Source organism: Typha latifolia, chromosome 3, assembly GCF_019914945.1.
Source record: "Typha latifolia isolate L0001 chromosome 3, TyphaL0001v2, whole genome shotgun sequence".
Taxonomy (NCBI): domain Eukaryota; kingdom Viridiplantae; phylum Streptophyta; class Magnoliopsida; order Poales; family Typhaceae; genus Typha; species Typha latifolia.
Window position 1 is genome coordinate 5,401,979 of NC_133088.1, and position 23,541 is coordinate 5,425,519.

A 23,541-nucleotide genomic window follows, 5' to 3' on the forward strand; every position below is an offset into this window, starting at 1 on the left:
GATAATGCCATTAAACGCAACTAAACTCATATTCTCATGCCTAATTAACAATGTCTTGTCCACTCCCCATCGAGTGAACCCCGTATCTACTAAAAAAGTGGTCAACTTCTCATACCAAGCTCTTGGAGCTTGTTTTAGCCCATAGAGGGTCTTTTTCAATTTAAACATATAAGAAATAAATTTATAATCTTCGAAACCCTTAGGTTGTTCCACATAAATACCTTTGGAACCCCTAGAGTACTTACCTTTTCTTTACCTATTACCTTGGATGAATTACCATCTCCGAATGTCACAACTCTCCCTTCATGTTCTTCGAGATTAGAAAATAAGGACTTGTCACCCGACATATGTCTTCAATAGCCACTGTCTAAATACCACAAATTAGAATTTAAAGCTTTCAAGGCTGTATGCACAATATAATATTTTAAATCACTTTTCTTGACTCAGATGGCCTTTGTTTTCATCCCATAAATGAAAGTACTTTTAGGTTTTTGCAAAAATTTACAATGAGGTCGAATATGCCCTAGAATGTCACAATGATAGCATGTCGGAACAAACCATTTTTTACTCACACTTTGTCGAGGAGTGTGACTAAAATTTACCTTTGACACCGTTGAAGAGTTTCAGTTTAGAGACATTTATCCAAGATTGCTTTGAAAATGCGGTTGATAACCTCGGGTTTTGTTCCTTTTGTATACTTGCAGAAACAAAGACAGTTTTATTATTATTTGAATTACTAGTGTATCCAATATCATTCGTGTCTTTTCCAGAAATCTGAGTTTTTAAAATCTCGTCTAGTTTGTTCTTCTCTTTAAGAAATGTCACATTCTTTTGCAATCGCTCTAGTTCAATTTCATCGGCCTTCATCTTATTTTTTTGCATTGTCAAGTTGTTCAGAAAGGTCTTTGACACGTTCAAGTTCCAATTTGTACTTCTCCTCAAATTGATTTTTTTCTGGTTCGATTGCCTTGAGTCGTTGAAGTAGTCTAAGATTGCTTTTCTTGAGTTTAAACGACTCCAAGTATAAGTCATTATATGTCTTTTGTATTTCAGATTCATCTTTCTCAGTTGGTAGCATATCCTGATCATCTGTACTATCAGTATCAATAACAGAGTCAGTATTAAGTAGAGATGAGGCAAAAGCTACAAAGTTTTCTTTGTCTTTTTCAGAATCATCATCAGATTCATCTAAGTCATCTCAAGTGACTTTCATAGCTTTACCTTTCCTCTTAAAACGATTAGGGCATTCTTGTGCGATGTGTTCAAAACCAAAATATTCAAAACATCGAACTTTATTCTCATAATTTTTATTTTTCTGTTTGACATTGTTGTTGCTCACACCAGTATTCGAACTCACAGCATTCTTCTTTTTCACAAAGGCTTTATTTTTCTCATGTTTTTCAGCATTCAACTTGTTTGGCTTACGAAAGAATTTATTAAACTTTTCGACAAACATAGCCTTCATCATCAAACTCCTCTAAATTTTGTTCAACTGTGGATAGGGCCATCCATTTAGACTTTCTCGATTTTGAAAAGCTGGACTCAAATATTTGTAGATTTCCTACTAATTGTTCAACTTTCATAGAATCAATGTCATTACTTTCCTCAATAGTTGTAACTTCCGCCCGAAACCTTTCTGTGAGAGACCTAAGGATCTTACGAACAATTTTGTTTTCAGAAATTTTCTCCCCTAGGTTGAAACTGGAGTTGACTATATCACTCAGTTTTACATAGAACTCATCAAATGTCTCATTCTCCTCCATACGTAGAGTTTCAAACTAGTAGTCAACATCTAAAGTTTTGAAAGTTTTACAGCCATAGTTCCTTCGTGAGTAGTTTCTAAGATCGTCCAGGCTTCTTTTGCTATCTCACAAGTAGAAATTATTTTAAATTCTTCCGAGGAAACATAACTAAAAATTCATGCCTATCTGATCTCTCTCTAAGAGTGAGAGAACCTGCTCTGATACCAATTGAAAAAAACTCCTAGACACGTATGTATCTAAATTCTAAGCAATGATATCACTCGTTCGCTTAAGTAAAAGTCGGAAGAAATATTAAAAACGAAAGCAGAGATGAACGCTAAGATTATAACATGGAAAAGTCCAAACGGGAAAAAACCATGGATTCAAACTCGAATCAAAATCAATCACTAGAATAGTAGCAGTTACAAGACTGACTCACAAAATAACCCGTCGATCCAAACGACTTTGTTCCTCTCAGTCTTGCTCGCTAGAACCCACGGTTCACTACTTCTCGTGATTGACGTCCAACCTCAGTAGCTCTCGAGATTGTTCTTTTGTCTAAATAGCTCTTAAGAGGAAAGATTAAGCTTTGTAGATGAGAATGACCTTGTTGGTTGAAGAAACGATGTAGTCTTAAGAAGTCTCCTTCAAAATTGCTTCACCAACCACCCTAGAGTTAGGGCATCACTATACTTATATAAGATCTTCAAGATAGAGCCAAATCCAAGTCTTATCTGAACTCACGAAAGTCCAAAAATTACAAACTTCGTAGGTGCGTTCGAACACGGCTCCGGTGTGTTCGAACGGCCTAACTTGATCTCAGTTGCGTTCGAACGGGCCCAAGTGCATTCGAACGCAACAGCCTGATTGTCACAGGTTGCGTTTGAACGCGCTTGTGAACGCTGCTCTTTGTCTGTGTGAACGCATGTACCCGCGTTTAAACGCGCTTGTGGACGCAGCTCTCGGTCTGTGTGAACACATGTACCCACGTTCGAACGCGCTTGTGAACGCAGCTCTCGGTCTGTATGAACGTATGAGCCTGGGTTCGAACGCGCTTGTGAATGCTGCTCTCTGTCTTTATGAATGCATGATAACGCGCTGTGAATGCGATGTGAACTAATAAACTTTTCTTCAATAATCTTACAATTCTTCAAAGCAGATACTTTATAGACTTATATAAAAACTCATATACATGTATAAATACACTTAGAATATTTTGTACATAATTATCAACAATAAAAACCTAACAATAGTATAGATGGGCTAAACCACCCGACAATAAATAAGAAAAGTGTCAAAATTTAAATGTTACCTTTGCAACTCATGCATCTATATACACAATATCTTTCTCAAATATATGTAATGCTTATGTATATTAACAAGCACAACAGAGTAAATAGAATTGCAATTGGAGTAAATAGATATGCAGTACATAGCTAAAAAACAATATTTTAACTTTTTACCTTTGCAATATATATCTATATGTTTGTAGTTTGTGTATGTAGGTCGGGTGTAAACGATTCGAACCTGAGCTGCTCATGCTTCGGTCAAAATGAATTTTGTGCCTCAGAGTTTGTGCAGGCTTGGCTCATTTAGCCTTAGATATTATTTAGGGTCAGCTCAATCACATTCGAGCGAAGCTTGAACTAAACCTCAGCTGAGCTCGAGTTGTAAACAATCACCCCGACGATGAGGTCTTCTCCGATTCAACACACAAGCAGGGTGAGAATCAAGGTTGTTGCCATTGCCATTAGCGTCAGCACTTTCTTTAGCAATGAGAAAGGAGAAAGGAAGGAAGAAATCTTATGTGAAACAATGAATGGTCTCAAATATTTTATAATTGAGAAATTATGAATACTCTTTTATGATTAACACCCTAATTTTGAGTTATTTGACCATTTCTTTTTTCTTATAATTTTAAACCCACACTAATCAAATTTACTTAAATGCCCTTAAGAAAAATGTTGTTGAAAAGCTTGGATTTTGTAAGATCACTTTATTTTGGCAAGGGTATTTGAGAAATTAAATGAAAGTGAAAAAGATACAAGAGTAGTTTGGAAATTTAGAAGATAAATTTAGTGTCCCTAATGAGATGTTTCTATTTAGACACCTTGTGATACAAAATTCATAAATAAAAATAAGGAATTGAATTATGAATACCTCAAAGATACAATAATAATAATAATAATAATAATAATAATAATAATAATAATAATAATAATAATAATAATAATAATAATAATAATAATAATAATAATAATAATAATAATAATAATAATAATAATAAGTGGAAAGTATTAAATTAAAGAGAAAATCTAGACGACAATTCATCATTTAATGGAGACCACCAACTCCCCCTCCAAAATTAGACAGCAGCTTTGCAACCTCCTCCTCTGCCTCCTCACCCTTCAAGCCCTCTATATAATGCTCCCATGGCCATGAGGACCTCTAATTTATCGCCATTACTCCTCCTTCCCTTTGAGACAAATTAAGGGCCAAGCTTAAATGGGGGGCTGTGCAAGCAGACCGAACGAAGCGGATGGCCCGAATCCCGAGGCCCCTCCGGCAGAGAGCCCGGCCACCCATGAGCTGACCTCGAATATCCATCAAGGTGATGATACCCCTACAGAGGTGAGAACTAACATCGCTCTAAATATTCACTATTTTATTGACCAACAATTTTCTTCCCTATAGATTTTTTTGCATACATACCTTTCAAAAATTTCAAATTACTATATATATACCCTTCAAAACACAATTTTTTGCATATAAATTCTTTAAAACCTTTATTTTTTTTGCATGGATACCCCTTGGAATTAACTAACAATTAAAATTTAAACAATTAAAACTTAAATGATTAAGATATAAAAAGATGAAACTATCCTTATTCTAGATTTCATAAGCTTTTCTTAATTAAAGACATTTTTATTTTTTTCCTATTAAATTATTAAAACTTAACTTGAAAAGTAATCGAGTAACATATATATTTTTAAGGGGTATACATACAAATATCAAGGGCATAAAAGTAAATAAGGGATTTTTTTGTAAGGTATGCACGCAAAGAACCCAAAGAAATATACTACAAAATAAAGAAAAAGCAGAGTACCTATGTAAATTTCTAAATTTTTGATTTTATTTTATCTGTTTGGTTTCTTCAGTACGTATAAAAGTTTTTCTCAAGTCTTGAATTAAGACAGCGGGGTTTGGAATTTGATTCCTAATAATTGTCTCTCCTGAATTAAGATCCTTGCTCCTCCGACCTATGATAATCTCAAAAATTTTAAGTTATTAGGTAAATAGATCAATATTGTATAATGACTACCATCATATACTTGTCAAGACCCAAGAAGTTGAGGAGCCCTTGATCGACGTCTCCACGCCAAAAGTAGATGAAGACAACTCCCCTACCTCCGGGACCGGCGAAGAGCTAGCTACCGGGATCGGCGAGCTGAAGACGGAGACCGCGAAGCCAGAGGAGGATGGTGTAACCAAGGCAGAAGGAGAGGTGAATGACGAAGCTGCCAAGCTTGTTACTGGGAAGGAGGTTGTTGACCAACCTCTGGTGAGCTAACAGGAGAGTGCAAAACTTTGATGAGCTTCAGATGAATAAGAATGAAGGCTAATTATTGGAAGAATATGAAATATAAAACCACGTAAATGATAAATCTAACAATTTAAGTTTTTGGGTCAAACTAGTTTTCTAACAATTCTTTGATAATATTGTCACTGAGGCAAATAAGAGTGAAATCCTTGCATTTCTGCAAAAGAATAATTATGAAAATGGGATTCACTAACTAGAAAGCAACATTGTGTGACTATTAAGATTTGCCCATGCATCCTATAGTATTTGAATGTAATGCTCATCATACATGTTGCACTATGCAGAACAACCTCTGGATGTATGGATGCATGTTGCAAAACAAATGTTAGATCACAAGATTCTACAACATAAAATAATGGTTCATATAAACTTTACACTGGAACATATGATGATCAATTTCAGAGTTGGTAAAAATTAAAATACAGAGAGAATTTTGGAAGAACAGGACTTGGACAACTGAGTGACATTCCAAGGAAAAGAAAACAGCAAAGAACCGGAAGAATGGACAAACAAATGACAGAGATCCTTAGATGCTTTTCTGTTTTGTTCCTGGAATATCCCTCTTGAACCAAGGGATCCACACGGACGTAGTCTTCTGGTACTGCGTGTAGGCTTCAGATCTGTATTCTTGCTTCAGCATGCGCCTCTCAACCAGCACTGTGACATAGGCCAGACACAAGCTATTCACAAGTGGGCCAATGCACATCCATCCTTGACCCACGTTCCAAGCAAAGAGGAACAAACCCCACCACCATAGCTGCTCCGCAAAGTAGTTCGGGTGCCGGGAATATTGCCACAGACCTTTGTCAAGGTTTGGCACCAGCGGTGCGCCGAGTTCCTTTAATGTTGCATTTCTGCTCACAAAGTCATGGAGCTGGGTATCTGCAAAGTAGGCCATGATGATTCCAGTTATGCAGGCAATCGCAGCGATGATGTCCCATGTACCCCACGGAGTGTCACTTGAGTGAATAGCATACATCGGCAGGCATATGCCAATGAGAAATACCTATAAAGCGAAAAAGTCATGAGATATCAGGTAATATACGCTCAGAATCGGAACAAATTGAACTGACCTCCACAGATGCAGTTGAATGCAATTAAAATTAAAAATTGTGAGAGGTCTCTAATTCCAATTCATGTTCTTTGATTTAGGAATATAGGCAATTTATACTTTTTTGTTTTTGCATCATTGAATCATATTCCCAGCCATGATGCCTTTTCGGCTATAATGCCTATGGGTACTAGTGCAGTAGGATCGACCTGCAACAGGGGACCAGTAGGTAGGTGTTACCTTACCCTTTTTGGATAAATATTGTCAGGGACGCCTGCTTTGATAGAAAAACTCAAAGCTAATAGATTTCACCTAAAATGGCAATCAACAATTCAGAGGCAAATGAGGAAATTGGAGTCCAAACCATGAGGTCGCTCATTTATGGTCAATTACATGAGAAGTTATCCATGCAACTGTCATATTTTGCATCTGCCTAGTATCACCTACTAAAGCAGATGATCTTTTTCCAATTGCCTTATATATCACTTAAGACTGTTGGTCATTTTCTTCTCTGAACTACAAAATATGAGCTCATATACTCTAGTACACTACTAAGAAAGGATAGTTTAGCATAATACTCCACAATATGTACCCAGGAATGTGAGATGCCTTACAATGAATAGTAGATGTGAGGTAAAAAACAGAGAATATCAGGATAAGAAGAAGCCTTCACAGTATGAACTGCAACCAACAAATTAGCTTGTCCAAATTAAACATCTTATCTTTTGGTAGCAACAACATTTAGAACAAATCGCCAAATGCTGTCAATTAAAGTGTAGGTAAAATAATTATTTAGTGATAAAAGATATATCGATTATCATTGCAATCTAAAGATTATTTCTCTGTAACTTCGTAGGAACATAAGGGAAATGGAAAAGAAATCATTATCAAATTGAGTAGCTATAGAATACCTAGATGGAAGCATTAAAAGAGTATCTAAATAGAAGCATAATGATGGACACCAAAGACCTTCAATTGAACTGGCGGGTGAGAGAATTCAGAGACCTGACTCTCTTTGTTGCTCATGGTTGGAGTTCTAAGATAGAGACACTGTTAAGACTGGTACATTAAGAGCTTGATCTTGTGAGAGCTTTCTTGTTTACATTAAGATCTGACTCTCTTTGTTTATGATTTTAATTAAGTGCCTGCACTAAAAGTTTTATCTTTTAGATTTTCTCATTTACAGATTATACAATAACAAGAACTTTGTCCTCTTAAGACGGTCTTTCCATTCATATAGGCATTTCGTCGAACAATTCTAGTACATTACAAAGAAGAAGAGATCAACATAAAATGAGTAAGAACAATTAAATACCCAAATCCCGATTTATAAAGGGTTAATCACAAAGAGGACGGGTTTGTGGTGATTACCTGCTGGGAGAGGTAGACAGCGAAGAAGGAAATCCACCACCAATGCTTCCCATACTCCTTTCTCATCTCATTAAACCTCCAATCCTCTCTGGCGCCCCACTCCCACTTCTCCCTCCTGAAGTAATTGTGGGTAAGCCTAATGCTCCACACCCAAGTAAGCACGATCGCCACCATCGACCTCACCATGTCCGCCTTCGCCATCGGATGGGTCGCGTAGTAGTGTACCAGCATCACGGGGATCACGGTCCAGTACAAATCTATCAACTGCAAGCACAACCCAGATCGCATATATGGAATTTAACAAGAAAGGCGGCACCTTTAGTACAAATCAAGGAAGAATGAAGGGTACCCAATTGTTGGATTGGAGAATGCCAACGAGCCAGAAGAGGACGTCGACGTTGGCGAAAAAGAGGAGATTGGCGAGGAGGAGAGGGTGGTGGTAGCACCATGACCAGAGCTGGGAAGTGGCAGTTTGCTGCTGCTGGGGCTGCTCGTGGTGGTGGAGGAAGGAGAGGTAGAAGAAGATGGAAGGGAGGGAAACAAGAAAGGCAACTGCAATGTTCTTGAGGCTGCCCATGGGATTTGGTTTAGTTTTAGCTCCCAAATGAGGCTTTAGAGGAGTTTTGATGACTTGATGATGAGCTTTGTGGAGAGGGAAGGGGTGGGTAGTGTTATATATAGGAGGAGAAACTAGAAAGAGAGTGGTCTTAGAAGTGTTAGGGGAAGACTAAAACTATCACTATGTCAGCCATAATTTTCTTTCTTTTATATATAAATTATAAGTTTATAGACTAATTATAAATAAAATAAAATAACTAGCTCTCCTCTCACTCTCTCTCTTAATAATAGATCACAAGGCTGCTCAAATTATGTGCACATAAAGTTCACGTAGGATTTTCACCTTAAATCACCCCCATCCTATGTCTAAAGTAGTATTTGAATTTTAATCACCTACGCTACTTAATATAATATATTAGTTTTTAGATGGTATAAAGTTATAATGAAGAGAAATCTCTTCTTCTTTTTTTTGAATGAGTAATGCTATAGATTACTTTTATTGTCTTTCTAAATGCTACTGGTGGTAAAATGTAATAATACATGAAAAAAAATAGTGGGTAAAGGATAAAAATTTAATACATAAGAAGAAGATGATTATTAATTAAAATCATATAGTCAATTACAAAAATTCTATATAAGATATTCTACACATTAATAGTATTTACAAAGATGCTAACTTTGAACACTAGAAGCATTCTCCAACGGCTTATACTTAGGGCATCTCATTCCACTTAAATCCTAACCATATACTTAGATTATCATAATCATTCATCATATATGTATTAAATGGGCTACATATATAACACTCTGCTATAGTTACAAATATAAATAGTAACGTAAAATAAATCTATGCCTTTATAATAAGCCAGTAAGATTTAAGTACTAGGCTACAACCCATTTTTGGAAATTACTTTTAAGAGTCTCAAGCTTGTGTGCCTCTAATGATGATTATAGCCGCTCACTTCATAAAGTGAACTTCTTTAAGGCCCACTTCCATCTTTCCGCTTGTGATCACAGCCCAAAAGAACCCAAATATTGTAATTATGATAGCCCATAGATGGCCCAATATATAAGCACACATGAGCAACTTTAGGTTCAGATTAGAGCCACCTTTGCTCTCCAGTGGATCCATGACACCTCTTTCTATTCTTTTCTATTCTCATCTTTCTTCTAAACTAGTCCTCAACTTTATTGTTAATACTAATATAAGAAAAGATTGCAGTAGAAGTGTTAGCTTTTCTGGATGGGCCTTTGGATTAGTTAGGACGGTGGCCGCAAAGATTCGTTTAGTCTTAGAAGGGAAAAAGTTATAATTTACATCCAGTGGTTTGGTCTAGTTTTAACTTATTAGTTTATATTTTAAACTTAAGCACTAAACTCACTCATGATTTGAACAAAGTTAGTAATCAAATATTTATCTATATTTCGGTGAAACCTGGTATAAGATAAGTCACCTGATAAGTAATATGTAAAATTTTATCACGAGTAGAAGAGTGTGATAAAGTTATACACATTTTCTAAGCATAATTTTTAATACAATTAACGTATTTATTTATAGTTAGTAATCAAATATAAATTTTTATATAAATTTATTTAAGGTAATCATTACGTGTTACAAATAAACAACAAAAATTGAGTAAAGTTATATATGTATCTAATTTATATTTAAGCGGTGTGCATAAAGTTATCCTTAAAAAAATTTATCCACGAGACAAATGAAATACCAATACTTTTGGACAAAATAATCTATCATTTATAATTTGGTCTGAATAATAAATAATAAAGCGAGTTAAATGGTTAAGTTTGAAATTTAAGAAGGCTAGTTAGAATCTTTTTTTTTAAGGAAAGTATGTAGACTGATTCATATTATTAGTTTCAATTAAACGATTATAACTCGATACAAGAGAAAGAAAAGGGAAATAGAGTAAAACCTTAAGAACAAATCCCTCACTTAGTTGTATTACAGACCGAACTACAATAAACGCAAAGTATCATGTATAAAAAACAAGCACTCAAACATAATAAAAAAGAGAGGAGATATAACAATGCTTTAGAAATAAGCCTCTCGCTTAGCCAACTGTAGTTGTACTACAAATATAACGGTATGGGTCTTGAAAGACTGAGCACTCAGTAAAGGAGCAAGCCCAAGTAGAATTCCAGGCTCACCTGAGCCAAACAGAATCCAGCGATCATAACAAAATCACTTGATGACTCCATGTGATAACTCTACCAAATGCATCCACAACATTGAGAAACTAATTTCCCAAAGCACAGGACGACAACGGCAAAGCAAAAAAAGCGAGGTGAGGTGAGGGCGATCAAGCAACTGTGACTGCGGCTGAGGGTCGAGGCCATGGAAGGCAACATCCACGACAGAATACCCTACTAGGAGGGAGGGAAAGAGTCTCTACGCCAACGCTAGACTAGGGCCGACACAGAGAGAGAAAAGCCTTGTTGTCGGTGGCGAGGAAGAAACTCCTTCTAGGAGGGAGAAAATTGGTTTCTGTGCGAAACCCTAAGAAGGTTTGTTTAGAATCGAACTAAACCATAGGTAGCAAATACTTATTCTAGGTGTTTAGAGATTGTGAATAAAATAGGTTGATCCTAGAGTGATAATTCTTAAAAGGATTTTTTTTTTTGCATAATTTTAATAGGCAAATTTTCAAATAACACAATTAATCGTATATTCTTTAAACTATGGCTATTATCATTGAAATTAATCATATATTCTTAAACTAGCCTAAACTTTTTACTTATCTTTCACTTTTTTTTTTTGGCAAAAAGAGTCAAATCTAAACGCATCTTTTGTCACTAGGTATCACTTGGTGATGAAATTGATTGAACCCTTAATCTTTTAGGTATTTTCCGAACCCATTAAAGTTAATCGGAATATCTAAAATATATGAACTACCCTTCTTTTCGATAGGAGCGAGTAAAGAAGAAGAGGAAAGTTTTTTAATTTATTTTTCCTACAGTAATTGGGATTTCATCTTAGGTTCCGTTGCATTTTGATTTAGATTCTCCTCTAGTATGATATTGGGTGACTTAAGGATAAAATATTTCCTTGGTGATTGAATTCTAGAAGTAGATGAATCGAAGCCAGTGAAATGACACTTCTATAGCGTCCAATGATTCAAATATCAGTTATATGATATTTTGATACTGTAAGGCTAATTCTAACTACTATTGTTGGATGTGTGATAAATATATAGCATTAATACATATAGTTGTAATTAGGGCTGTCAAAATAATCAAGCCGGCTTGAGGTTGGCTTCATATGGCTTGATCAAACTCTACTCGGAAATAAGTTGAGTCGAGCTTGATCTTCAAAATAGGCTTTAAAATAATTTCAAACCAAGCTTGATCATGAGCCGGCTCAATTAAATAAGCTTAATAAGATTTAATTATACTTAAAATAATTATGATATATATAATGAGTAATATTTTCTGAAATATTATAAGGTTTATTATGTACTCTGATATTATAGAGATTAGTGAAATTTTTATTCTATTCGTTTATATTTTTAAATTAGCTTTATTTTAAGTTAGATCTAAGCCTAAATCAATCTTCATTTAATTCGAGCTTGATCAACTAGCTCAAAATATAATGATTAAGACTTAAAATTGCTTATTGATCCTCGTTTAGGCTCAAGTTAAAATTACCTTAAAATTTGGCTTAAATTGAAATAAGCTTGATCAGAACTAATCTCCATCAAGATAAGTTGGATTACACCCTAATTGTACTATAACTTATCAATTGTTTAATATTATGTATTATTTTATATTTTCTATAGCTATTCTGATGTCTCCAACTACATCTTTGACATTTCTATCCGGTTGCATGATAACTTTGAATAATTCTTTTTTATTTCGGGTAAGAGTGTACTTAATTCTTAATAAGATGGTAGGTGGGTCTCCCACAATTAAAAATATTTCTAGATCCACAAACTTTCTAATTAATGTATTTAACTCGAGATTCTAGTGTTTAATATTTTAGAACATTTAAGTCCAAAATCCTCGTGTGCCATGCTTAGCTTCATTAAAAATAATCCTTTTAATTTAGTGGGCAGACTGGCAGAATTGGGTGCAGCACTGCCTATTGGTATATAAACCTCAAGAATTAACACTAAGTCAAAACAGACAGCATGAAATTAGAAGTCAGATATAGCATATTAATTATTATTGCTACTATTATTCCTTGTCATATTATCATATACATAATATATATATGGGAAATTGTATTTTATTCCTCCTATGCCTAGGTCTAATTTTGCTTCACCCCTATATTTTTATTTATATTATTTTATCTTATTATGGATATTTATTCAAACTAAATTTTTTATTTTTTTCCTCATATTTAATTAGATTAATTTGAAAATATTTATTGAAGATTAAATTGTAAAGAATTGAATAAGCTTTTTAACACATCTAAATGCCGAAAAGATGAGATAACAAAGATATGATAGAAATATATATCCGTTCAATATTTTTATCATATTTTTATCATATTTTTGTTATTTGAAATTTAATCACTTTTATTTTAGATGTATCAAAAATTTTATTACTCATCTACAACTTTATATCTAATAAGAATCTTTAAATTAGATCCGTCACTTATTCAAATATCATGAAAAAATAACTGCTGTAATTTAGTTTAAATCAAAAAAATGTTAAAGAACACAAATAAAACTACTAATGATATGTATTGCAGTAAGCTAGCATTGAGGCCAGTCTGGTGCACCGTGGACATCGTTGTTCTCATGAAGCAGTCGTATACAAAACTCCAAGTCAACGTCGACAGCAACTGGAACAACTAACGAAATATTCATCGAGGAATCCGAAACGCAGTAAACAGAAAGAAGTCAAACTCTTGCCGAAGCTATTGAGCAATGAGATCACGCGAAGAACATTGATGAACAAATCGTGTAAATTAAACCCTCCATCTATGATTTCAAAGACGGTTTGTTGAACTTGCTACAAATCTTTCTTATCTCTCCTGCACTCCCAACGAGCACTTCCACACTCCCCATCCTCACCAACGCATCTGCAAACTTCTCCATGAATCCACTCGAATCCGAACCCAAGTCCGCGACGATCGCCGACGTCGAATTATCCAACGCCAGCTCCTGATCTATCTGCATCACTCCTCTGTTCATCAAGATCTGGTTATAGTAACTGTTATCCACGACAAACGATGTGTTCTGATCCAAGAAGGCAGTTGGGTCCTTCTTCAGTGGCCTTGGCCTGCGGCCGCATGACTTCCTCAGCTTGGCCGCTAGTGCCGGGTCCATCGTCGGGTCGCCGTTGAGCCGGTGCCGGAAGAAGGTGCAGTGCGCGACGCCGACGGTGTGCCCGCCGAGGAGGACCGCCATGTCCTCGAGGGTGAACCCTTTCTTTGTGAAGAATTGGAGGGCTTGGGAGATGGAAAGGGAGGGCCCGGGGAGGTTGACGTCGTTAGGGTTGGAGACAAGTCCGTCGCGCCGTCCTGTGGGGACGTCGTAGCTCGGCCCGCCGGCTAGGGCGACCGCGTCTCGCGTTGCCAGGGTGATGATGTCGGCACATGAGACGGTGGACGGACACAGGGCTTCGATGTTCGACTTTGCCTCGTCGACGATCTCGAATCCGCGGACCGTCAGGTTAGGGCCGGCGGATCTCTCCGACTGCTTCTTCTTCGTTGGTGCTATAAGGATGGAAGCATCGCAACCCTATATACATATATACGGATGTATACAGAGAATTAATAATGCCATTATAACTTAGCATATGCATGCATGCTAAAATGTGGTACTTTAGAGAATATCTCTTACCCTAACGAAGCAGTCGTGGAAGTGCATGCGAAGAAAGGCAGCGGCGACCGAGGGATCGACGGCGAAGTACTTCGCCACCACGGCTTGCACAGTAGATTCAGCTTGTGGGCAAGAGGAAGCGTAGAAACCAACTTGGAGATCAGCAAAGGAGAAGGAAAGGGAGGAGAGGAGAGTGACGAAGAAGAGGATGCTCATCTTGAGTCGATGCATGGGTCAATAGCTCTCACTAGTAGTTGGTTTAATGCATTCAAAATATGGCCATATATATATATATAGAGAGAGAGAGAGAGAGAGAGAGAGAGAGAGAGAGAGAGAGAGTCTAATGCAATGCATTCAGAATATGCCCAATTGAATGAGATCGATTGCTTAGGGACATCCAAACCGCGTGATCGTTTTTTACAAGTAGTAGTAGAAAGTCAAGGGAAATAATGTACGTATAGGGGTAGTTTGACTTTGGTGCCAATTGCCAGACAAGGGCATGTGAGCAAATCCGGGAAGGCTAATTCTAACTAGTATTGTTGGATGTGGTAAATTTTTTTAGGCTGTCTAGTCTAAGATTTAACCTGTGTGCTGTAAGCTATCGCGTTGTTGAGCCGTTGTGCCAACCACTAAGTTGATAGTGGACATAATTAAGCAGTACCTCTCGTATCACGAGCCGAAGATTCTCCACAACCTAAGATGTATGGAACTTTAATGCAGTACAAATTTGGATAGATTGTGTAACCTTTGTTGAGTCTCTCTTGAATTTAATTTGATAAAATGGGCACTTTTATGGCAAAATATAATTTAGTTAGCCCAAAATTCAGACTGCATAACTTTGTTTGTGTTACTTAACCAACTATATAACTACTTAATAACGTTAATTTTAATAAAAATAATTAGAATACCTATTCTCTTTAGATCAACTAATTAGAAAAGTATTTTTTTTTATAATCTTTTTTCTTCTTATGCTTCTTTCATCTCAATTTTTCTCACTTTTGCATTTTACACATTATAAACATTTTTTTATTAAAAAAGAGATAAAATAAAGGGTAGAATGGTCAAATTTTATAATTCTAAAAGAAAATTAACTTCACCATTAGTTTTGACGAAAAGAAAAGAAAAACTAAGAATTTCATAAAGGTTAGAACTATAAGAGAGTTAAATAACATAATTAAAAATTAAAAAAAAACATTTTAGTATTTGCCTTACCATCTAGCAAGAATCTATCTACCTGTGCCATGAGGTTGTAACAAATAGATTATTTTTCTCAATACTTACTAAAATATTGTGTACAACAAGAATTTAGTTGAGTTGAAAATATACACCTCATTCTGCTCGAGTGCCCTAACCGTTTATAACACTTTGAATATATGCTCTTACTTGAAAAGTTACTTTTTTTTAGATAAAAGAAATCTTAATAGTGCTTCAATTAAATCAGTGCCACAAGAATTTGACATGATCTGAGCTTAATCGGATCACCTCATAAGGGAGATTGGGTTCACTGGGACGAATTAGATTATTATTGAGATTTTTATTTCAATAGTAGTCTCAAGCTATGGTGTTTGAACGGTTATAACTTGGTGTTCGAACACCATAACCTCGTTCAAGAATAAGGCTCTCTAGTTTTGGCCTTCGAATAGCCATTATCTGGCATTTGAACGCCATAGTTGCTGACTACTCTCAAGTTTTGGTGTTCGAACCCTGTCAGCATGGCGTTCGAATACCTAAGTTGCTAACTATTTGAACGCCCAAACCCAAGAGTGTAGCCCATCCAATGGTGTTTGAATGCTAAGCCAATGCTATTCAAACACCCGACTTGTGTTAGAGTTAATTTGAATTTTAGTTTGTCGCTAAATATGTGGAAGGCAACCATTTGGAATATTAACATTTCTATCTTTTCATACCTCATCTCTCTCAACCTTCTTCTCCGATCTAAGGCCGACGCTATTCCCTTCCTTCTCAACTACCGATCCCTCTTGTCCAATAGGATCGATCATCTTCTCCCTCCTCCCTCAAACCCTAACCACTGGCTATTTCTTCTCTCTTTATCCGTTGATCCCCCTTCTTCTCTAGAGTCACCAATCTTCTGATCCCCCTTCTTCTTATCTAAATCATAGATCTCTCAAATACTATCATCATCTACATTATCCCTTCCGCTCTCATCATATAATTCTCACAATCTCTATTAATTGTACCACTAAATCGCCCTCTTTATCACATCAAATAAATTACCTTAGACTGATTCATAACAAAATTCCAACAAAAAAATATTTATACAATACGAGCTTCTCTAACCACCCAAGCTCAACCCCTTAGCTTTTTAAAGTTACTTAGACTAATAAGCTCGAGTGCGCCAAATTCACCTTACGGAGCGAAACACAACTTTAATAGCAATATAAGATCGATCTTTAGCCATTAGTTGGAGTCATAACAAAAGGTTGTAGCAAGCTCCTACCTCCTGATCACTTTGGAGGATTCATTGCCCTTCGATGTTGTGGTGAACCGACTAACACTAGCACAATAAAAAAACAATGAGTTGAATCAAATACGGTAATCAGTTCCACGTCCAAGCTTTTTCAAAAAAAGATCAAAGAAGAAGAAGAAGAAGAAGATATAAGCTGTAAGTATCGATCTCTCCTGCCATGAACATGGTGGAATTGCTTTGAGAGCAATTAATCTTTGTGTCTGAGCTGTACAGCGTGTTGTGAGGCAAGAAAGGAGGAAATGGAGGAATGCATGGCAACCTATGCATGAAAACTATATATATTATACCACAACTAGTAATACCTTCTGGTGTAGCAGTTTGACTTGGGAGGCTAAGAGCGCAGTTAATAAACTTGAATCACCTCAATATATCTTGCAAAAATTCCATATCTACATAGCTACTTAATGTATGTGTTCAGGTATACAATTGTCAACAATTTGTGGGTGATTCCATCAGCACTATATGAATTTATTATAACCAAAAAAAAAATTATTATAGATGTGAACATATGCAGCAATTAAATTTCCTGATTGTGTTGATAAGTGATAATTTTGAACTTATATAAAAGTCATTTTAGGTTCTAAGCTAAGATGCTATTCCGTAGAGGAAAAAATCAAAGAAAGAAAATTTGTGGCACCTTTAAAAAAGTAAACTAAAAAATTGCAAACTATTAAAAAAATATGTGCGTAAACAGATATCTGATATCCATATTTTATCTAAAAAATTATACCCAACCCATATCTATATATCTATCTTTTTCAAAAAAAATCTACTTATATCTGAATCAGTATCAAGATATTTTTTTTAAAATTCTACCCATATCTGAATCATATCCGGATCGAATCAAATCAGAGTTAATTCGACCTTATGCCTCACCCGCCCATAGGTCCGAGGACCTAGAGCGAATGGCATGCTGTGACCCTAGCCTTATCCAGGGGCCTTGGCAAACAGACGCTTACAATCAAGGACAATATGGTGAATTACCAAGTCTAAAGAGCCACATGTCGTCTCTTGGAGGGAGCATGGAGAGTTCGATCAGTCTAGCTAGAATAGCTCAAACTTCTCTCATCAATGGACTTGTAGGTCAAGAAAAATAGATTTTGCATAAGGAGGTGAGTGTGGTTTGGAAGGGATGAAAATTCCTAAACCTCCACAAAGCGATTTTTGCCAAGCTGCGTCAGCCCAGCTGACTACGTTGCCAGGATCAAGAGGAATAAGGGGATTTGTAGCCCTGTTCTCGAGCTTTCAAGGTTTTTCGAGGGACGTCGAAGCAACTGAATAGCATTACATACCACTTCTCTGGGGAGCACGTCCTTGCTATTGAACACCTTTTGGCATCGACTTTCCAAATGCTCCAAAGCATAGAGAAGCAAAAGAGCACGTCGTCGGTCATTAAGCGCGCGAAGTGGCAGCAAAATAGAAGGTGGTCGACAAACTCGAAGCTAAATTTTTGGCTCAAATAAATTTTTTGAGTTGAGTTTGAGCACAAACTGACTAGCTCAAGCTCAATTCGATAAGCTCAAAATTATTATTATTATTATTATTATTATTATTATTATTATTATTATTATTATTATACATATATATATAATTTATATATCTTCGTAATAAGTTTGGCTCGTTTAAGGGCTTAAACTAAGATCTGTCTGAACGGAGCTGACTCTTTTAAAACTCAAGTGCTGCTCGAATGAAAATGAGCCAAGCTTAAACTAAATATTTTAGGCTCAAAATTCATTTCAGGTCACTGAACAAAAGACAGACTCGCTCAGGCTCGCTTACACCCCTAGTTCATATAGAAATGACATTCGATCTAAGCAAATATAAGCAAAGCCAATTTACAAATTTTCGTGTTTTTTCCTGTGACATGATATATCCAACTCTAAAAAATTCAATACCAAATCTTTCCTTCTCTATTACATAGCAACTTTGTAGAAAATAAGTCAGGATAAAATGTTTGCTTTGAATTAAGGACTCTCTTTAAATTGGTCTAGAAACTCCTAAACTGGTTTAGTAATTAAATATTTTTTTTTATCTTTTTAGTATCTAGTCAAATTTACTTTTAAAAAAATCAAGACTAATAAATCGAGTTTGGGGCTTAGTCTCAAATTAAACAAGACAGAGTTTTGCATACAATAATAACTTAGACAATTAGATGGAAGAACATCAACAGAAGAATTTGTGTACACATATGTGCTATCGGTTCAGAAAGTTCTGCGACCATTTCTAATAAAGAAAATCACGCAATTGCAGGGGATGTATAAAGATAACACGAAAGATGAAAAAGAGCACTAGGCATATGACTGGAAATCTCAAAGAAGTAGATTTTAAGAAGCATATCACTGATCCATATGGAAATACGACAGTCTATCTTTGCTATTCTTGAGAAAGCACCAAAAAGTTCAAGATAAGATTCATCAGGGAAAGACCATTAGAAAGATGACAATGTTATGGTCAGGATAAACATATTCAAGATAAAATAAACAGTTCCCATCGTTCTAAAGAGTCATTCAACTTAAAGTTGCACTCTTTCTCTTGGATGATTTTTTTGTCTTATTTTTCGCATGTACCAAAGCGTTTGTGGTCTCAGGCACCGATGAAGGATTGCTAGCTTGCTTAGCACACTCGGAATCTTCAGGAGTTGAGTAAAAGAATTTCTTCGCAGAACCAATGTGAGTGCAGGACAACTTTAGCATCTGACGGCCTGTCATCCATTTTAGCATGATCTTCATATGGGTTTTGCTATTTAAGCCATCAATACCAGCATCCTGTTCAGTATTTTGATACAAGCCAGAACTATAAGTTAGGTCTTCTCCAAAACTTATGTTCCTAATTAAACAAATAAAAAGAGAATAGATCTTAAATGCAAATAATTCTAATAGAGAGGAGCTGCTCAAAACACTATAGGTGTATTAAAAGGCAGTCGCAGATGGCGTGAAATCATCCCACCTCCTTTCACCTAGCGCCTAGGTGGAAGATAGTCAAACATATTTAAATATGCAAAAATAAAAATAATCATATATGCTTATATACTATATACTAAATAACATGAACAATTAACAACCATAATAATAAGTTCATAATCATAATAAATAATATGATCAAAATTATCAAAATCATAACAAGTTCAGAATCATAATAGATAACATGATCATTATCATAACCTAACATTAAAAGAAAAAAGTTAAGAAAAATAGTCTGTCAGTGGGAAGAAGTTGGCCAGAGTGAGAGTGGGAGAGAGTTATTTGAGAGAGGGAGAGTGGAGAAAGATCAACGTCGTCCAATGTCGTCTGCCACCTGCTGCCGTCCACAATCATTTGTCATCGTCTACTGCTGTTCACTACTGTCGATCGTGGAAGGGAGAGGGTGATCGAGAGAGGAGATAGGTTTAGGGTTCAGGAGATCGCCCGAGAACAACAGTGGAGAGTCAAAAAAATTTTATATATAATGGTTAGTTATCAAACCCGATCTCCTAATCTAACACAATAAGACGATCCGACCAGCTTCATTAAGTTGGTGGGCCAAGCTGCCAACCCTCCAGAGCAAGCCGACTGATCCTCCTAGCAATTTTCAATGCTTAGGTGACCCAACAAGGCACCCACCCGCCTTCCTTCGGCGCCATTCGGCTTAGCAGGGCAGCTGTCATTGCGGCTGCCAAAAAGGCCATTGAACACTATTCTTGATTTCCTTCCAAAATAAAATGGGATATCATTTTGGGGGCTGACTCAAACTTCATGTAGTAGTATGCTCCTAACAACTAATGGTGGTCATGCTCCCCACAAATATTTCAACAAGCAGGTTAATACATTTGTATCACTAAGCAAAAACTCAGAAAAATAAAGAAAGATTTCTCATATGGCTATATTTCCAAAACAGTTGGTTACCTTTTCAAAAAAGATGATAACCAACTGCGGCAACCAATTAGAATCATGGACTAGATATATTCTAACAACTACAAGTAGCCATGCAGAAGCTCCTCCACAAAGCATTAATTAGGGCATGCTATTTCAAACTAGCATAGAATATAGATACATAAATAAGTATTACTTTGGAATTTTTACCTTATACCTAACATGTTCGCTAAATTATTTTAGCCTCCAACTATATCGTATAACTACCATTGCAAATTGATATATTTTAATGAAAGAAATAACTCAAAATTCCTGACGAGAAACATATGGAAACATATTACGAATTTATGATACATACTTAATAATCTCATAATAAAGGTTCTATAATTAAATCTAAAAACACATGGGTTTGGTAAACAAGTTGACAGTTAAGAGTAACATGGAAAATGACGTCTACAGTTTAAGTTTAAGAATACTGTGATCAAAGTTTAGATCAATTGAACTCTCTTCACAAGTCAAGGTGGGATAGCTCATGGACCATCAGCAAAAGATAAAAGAGACTAACAAACGTTTCACATGCTCACTTGAGTGTTTCTCCAATGGATGTAAAAAGAAGTGGGGTGACTTACAAACAAACTGTGCTTTCACAATTACAGCATAACTTTTAATGTAGGAGCAGGATTAAATCAGAATGAAGCAGCACATTTGACCTGATGTGTATAAAGGGAAAGCAGAAATTGTTTCACAAAATAGCGTTTAATAACTTCCTGCATGATATTGTTTAATAAGTTTCACTTATCTATCTAATTAGTTAGTCAAACTTTTAACGTTATTTCTAACAAAATTTCTAGAATAGGGGCTTAGCTATATAATTAGGTAATTATGGGGGTTATTTATCAAAAAAATTTCTTGATGGGATGATAGTGATAAATTGTGATAGTTGAGAAGACCAAAATATAATTAACCCTAAACTTTAAACCATGAGGTCTTTCAAGATAAATAAAAAATATTGCCAATAACTGTATTAAGAGATCTATTTAGTTAACGACATATAGATTCAGTACCAAGATAAAAGGACCATTTTGATGATCGCCTATTCACAATCTCATGCTCCATAATTTAGTAATTAAAAATGATTATTAGTGTCCTGAGAAATACAAGAGTCCATGTGAAAGTACTCTCCCTTTTCTTCTTCTTATGGAATGGCAGTTAATCCACGTGCTGCAAAGACATACAATAAAATATTCACAATATAATGGAGTGCAAGAATATTCCAATTGCTGAAGGACTGTTTACTAGTCATATCTAACAATTGATGCTAATTAAGTGCTCAATATTCCTACTTCAATGTCTATTTGGATGGTAAAAGAAACTACCTAGAAATATTTAAGGGACTGGCTTGGCTGATCAAGGAAATTGAGAAGGAATACAGAGGAGGAAGAGGGAGAATATCTGAGTAGAAGGGAATATCACTTGTTACAAGCTATCCATTGGGTTCGATTATATAGAAAGCTGCCTGAGCTGTGATCTCTACTCTCTTAAAAACTTGCTAAAAAGGTTGGTCGATTCCTCCTGGTCTTTTCTTGTTTTTCTTTTCTATTTCATGCATCTTGAAAATGTACTAAAACTCAATGGATGTATAATATGAACATCGGAACAGCTCATACAGAACTATGCATATCCTACAGATATCTGCAAAACTGATGATTGGGAGAGACTTTACTAACGGTGAACTCTAACAATTAATCCTCAAGAGAAAAGGACTTTAAACCCAACTAGGTTTAGAGAGATCCATTTTTAGTGAAAACAAATATATAGAAGGCAACAAAGCAGTAGAAATGAAATTGTCACACAAGATGACACTGGATACAGTGATTGAAGTAGTATTAATAAACCAATACAATCACCATAACAAATGAATGTATTGAAACAAATACAAGTACCTGTAATAAGGTAATCAGAAATCTTCTCCTTTAAATGATCAACCTGTTATTATCAAAGTTAATACTGAAATAGCCAACATTCACCATTTGGTGGTAAATTAGCATAGATATAGGGTGAAAGATATATGCCAAAACGAAATGGCGATATCTAGCTTGTCAGACAATTCATCAAACAGCTTAGCGTCACCACGCCAACTAACAAATAAAGCCCAAACTAGAAGGACCCACTTCCTCTTTCGCACAGAAACATCCATTTTTTGACTCCAGTCAAGGGCATTCATCCATACCAACCATTCCCAACCCAAACACCACACAGTACCAATTGAAACAGAGAGAAAAGAAGAGTGCCCACATGAGCTATTTCACACCTTAGCGTAGTTCCAAGTATTGGAGACGGAGAGGGGACCGTGGTCTTTAAATATCTGGTGGAGTCCTTTCGCGATGGTGGTGGCCTCCTCCTTCGGCACCTTGGGGTTTATCCTGCGGAGGTCCGGGCTCCGCTTCCTCGAGAAGGACCGCACCAGCATCAACATCCTCCCGGCCGCCGTTGCAGCGCCGCCGCCGCCGCCGCTGCTGCCGAGTCCGCGGAATAGCATATCCACCGGCTGAATATGTTATTCGCTCCTTAATCCTAGAGAACCTTCCCCCTCTGATGGAATCGAATATCAGAGTTGATTGTTTGGTAACTTCCAGGGTGCAGTATTTTGGCGAGCTCGGAGGGGTGGCGACAGTAATCGGGTCGGATCTTGACCCCGTTTAACTTTGTCTTATTGCGGATTCATATTGGATCTTAATCACCACTCCAATTTCTAATCCACAACCAGAAACCCTTTAAAAATACAAAACAAAAATAATTTTCCATAGATTTGCTTCCACGAGTACAAAATGCTCCGCTCGAACCGGAGATAAAAAATTAAACAAATTCAGCATAAATCTTTATTTCAAGTACAATCATAATCTAAGAACTAAGGTTCTACCTAGTCTGTAAGACACTATAATTGACTTCTTTAAAATTATGAGTAAATTTATTAATGTGATTGTCCATCGCTCAAAAAAACTTGATCGACTCCTTTGAGAATATTGACCAGCAATAGCGAGTCAGATCCGATCCAATAATTGGGAATGCTTTTGTCACACAAAAGATGAGAGCTTT

General features: G+C 36.1%; 4 protein-coding genes across 4 annotated transcripts; 1 reads left to right on the top strand and 3 right to left on the bottom strand.

Moving 5' to 3' along the window:
- The first annotated feature begins 4,134 nt into the window (after window positions 1-4,134).
- LOC140783449 (uncharacterized) lies at window positions 4,135-5,481 on the top strand. Its single transcript, XM_073130339.1, has 2 exons — window positions 4,135-4,373; window positions 5,083-5,481. Exons 1-2 carry the CDS (start codon window positions 4,248-4,250, stop codon window positions 5,311-5,313), a joined length of 357 nt encoding a protein of 118 aa, XP_072986440.1. The 5' UTR covers window positions 4,135-4,247; the 3' UTR covers window positions 5,314-5,481.
- Window positions 5,482-5,668: 187 nt separating this feature from the next.
- Window positions 5,669-8,501, bottom strand: LOC140783448 (uncharacterized protein C594.04c). Its single transcript, XM_073130338.1, has 3 exons — window positions 8,115-8,501; window positions 7,766-8,029; window positions 5,669-6,349 (listed from the first exon to the last, which is right to left on the bottom strand). Exons 1-3 carry the CDS (start codon window positions 8,340-8,342, stop codon window positions 5,870-5,872), a joined length of 972 nt encoding a protein of 323 aa, XP_072986439.1. The 5' UTR covers window positions 8,343-8,501; the 3' UTR covers window positions 5,669-5,869.
- Window positions 8,502-13,266: 4,765 nt separating this feature from the next.
- On the bottom strand, window positions 13,267-14,340 carry LOC140783552 (peroxidase 44-like). The gene is made up of 2 exons (XM_073130461.1): window positions 14,131-14,340; window positions 13,267-14,028 (listed from the first exon to the last, which is right to left on the bottom strand). The coding sequence occupies exons 1-2, from the start codon at window positions 14,338-14,340 to the stop codon at window positions 13,267-13,269; spliced, it is 972 nt and encodes a 323-aa protein (XP_072986562.1).
- Window positions 14,341-18,894: 4,554 nt separating this feature from the next.
- Window positions 18,895-23,129, bottom strand: LOC140783241 (uncharacterized). Its single transcript, XM_073130044.1, has 2 exons — window positions 22,757-23,129; window positions 18,895-19,362 (listed from the first exon to the last, which is right to left on the bottom strand). The coding sequence occupies exons 1-2, from the start codon at window positions 22,982-22,984 to the stop codon at window positions 19,105-19,107; spliced, it is 486 nt and encodes a 161-aa protein (XP_072986145.1). The 5' UTR covers window positions 22,985-23,129; the 3' UTR covers window positions 18,895-19,104.
- Window positions 23,130-23,541: the final 412 nt, after the last annotated feature.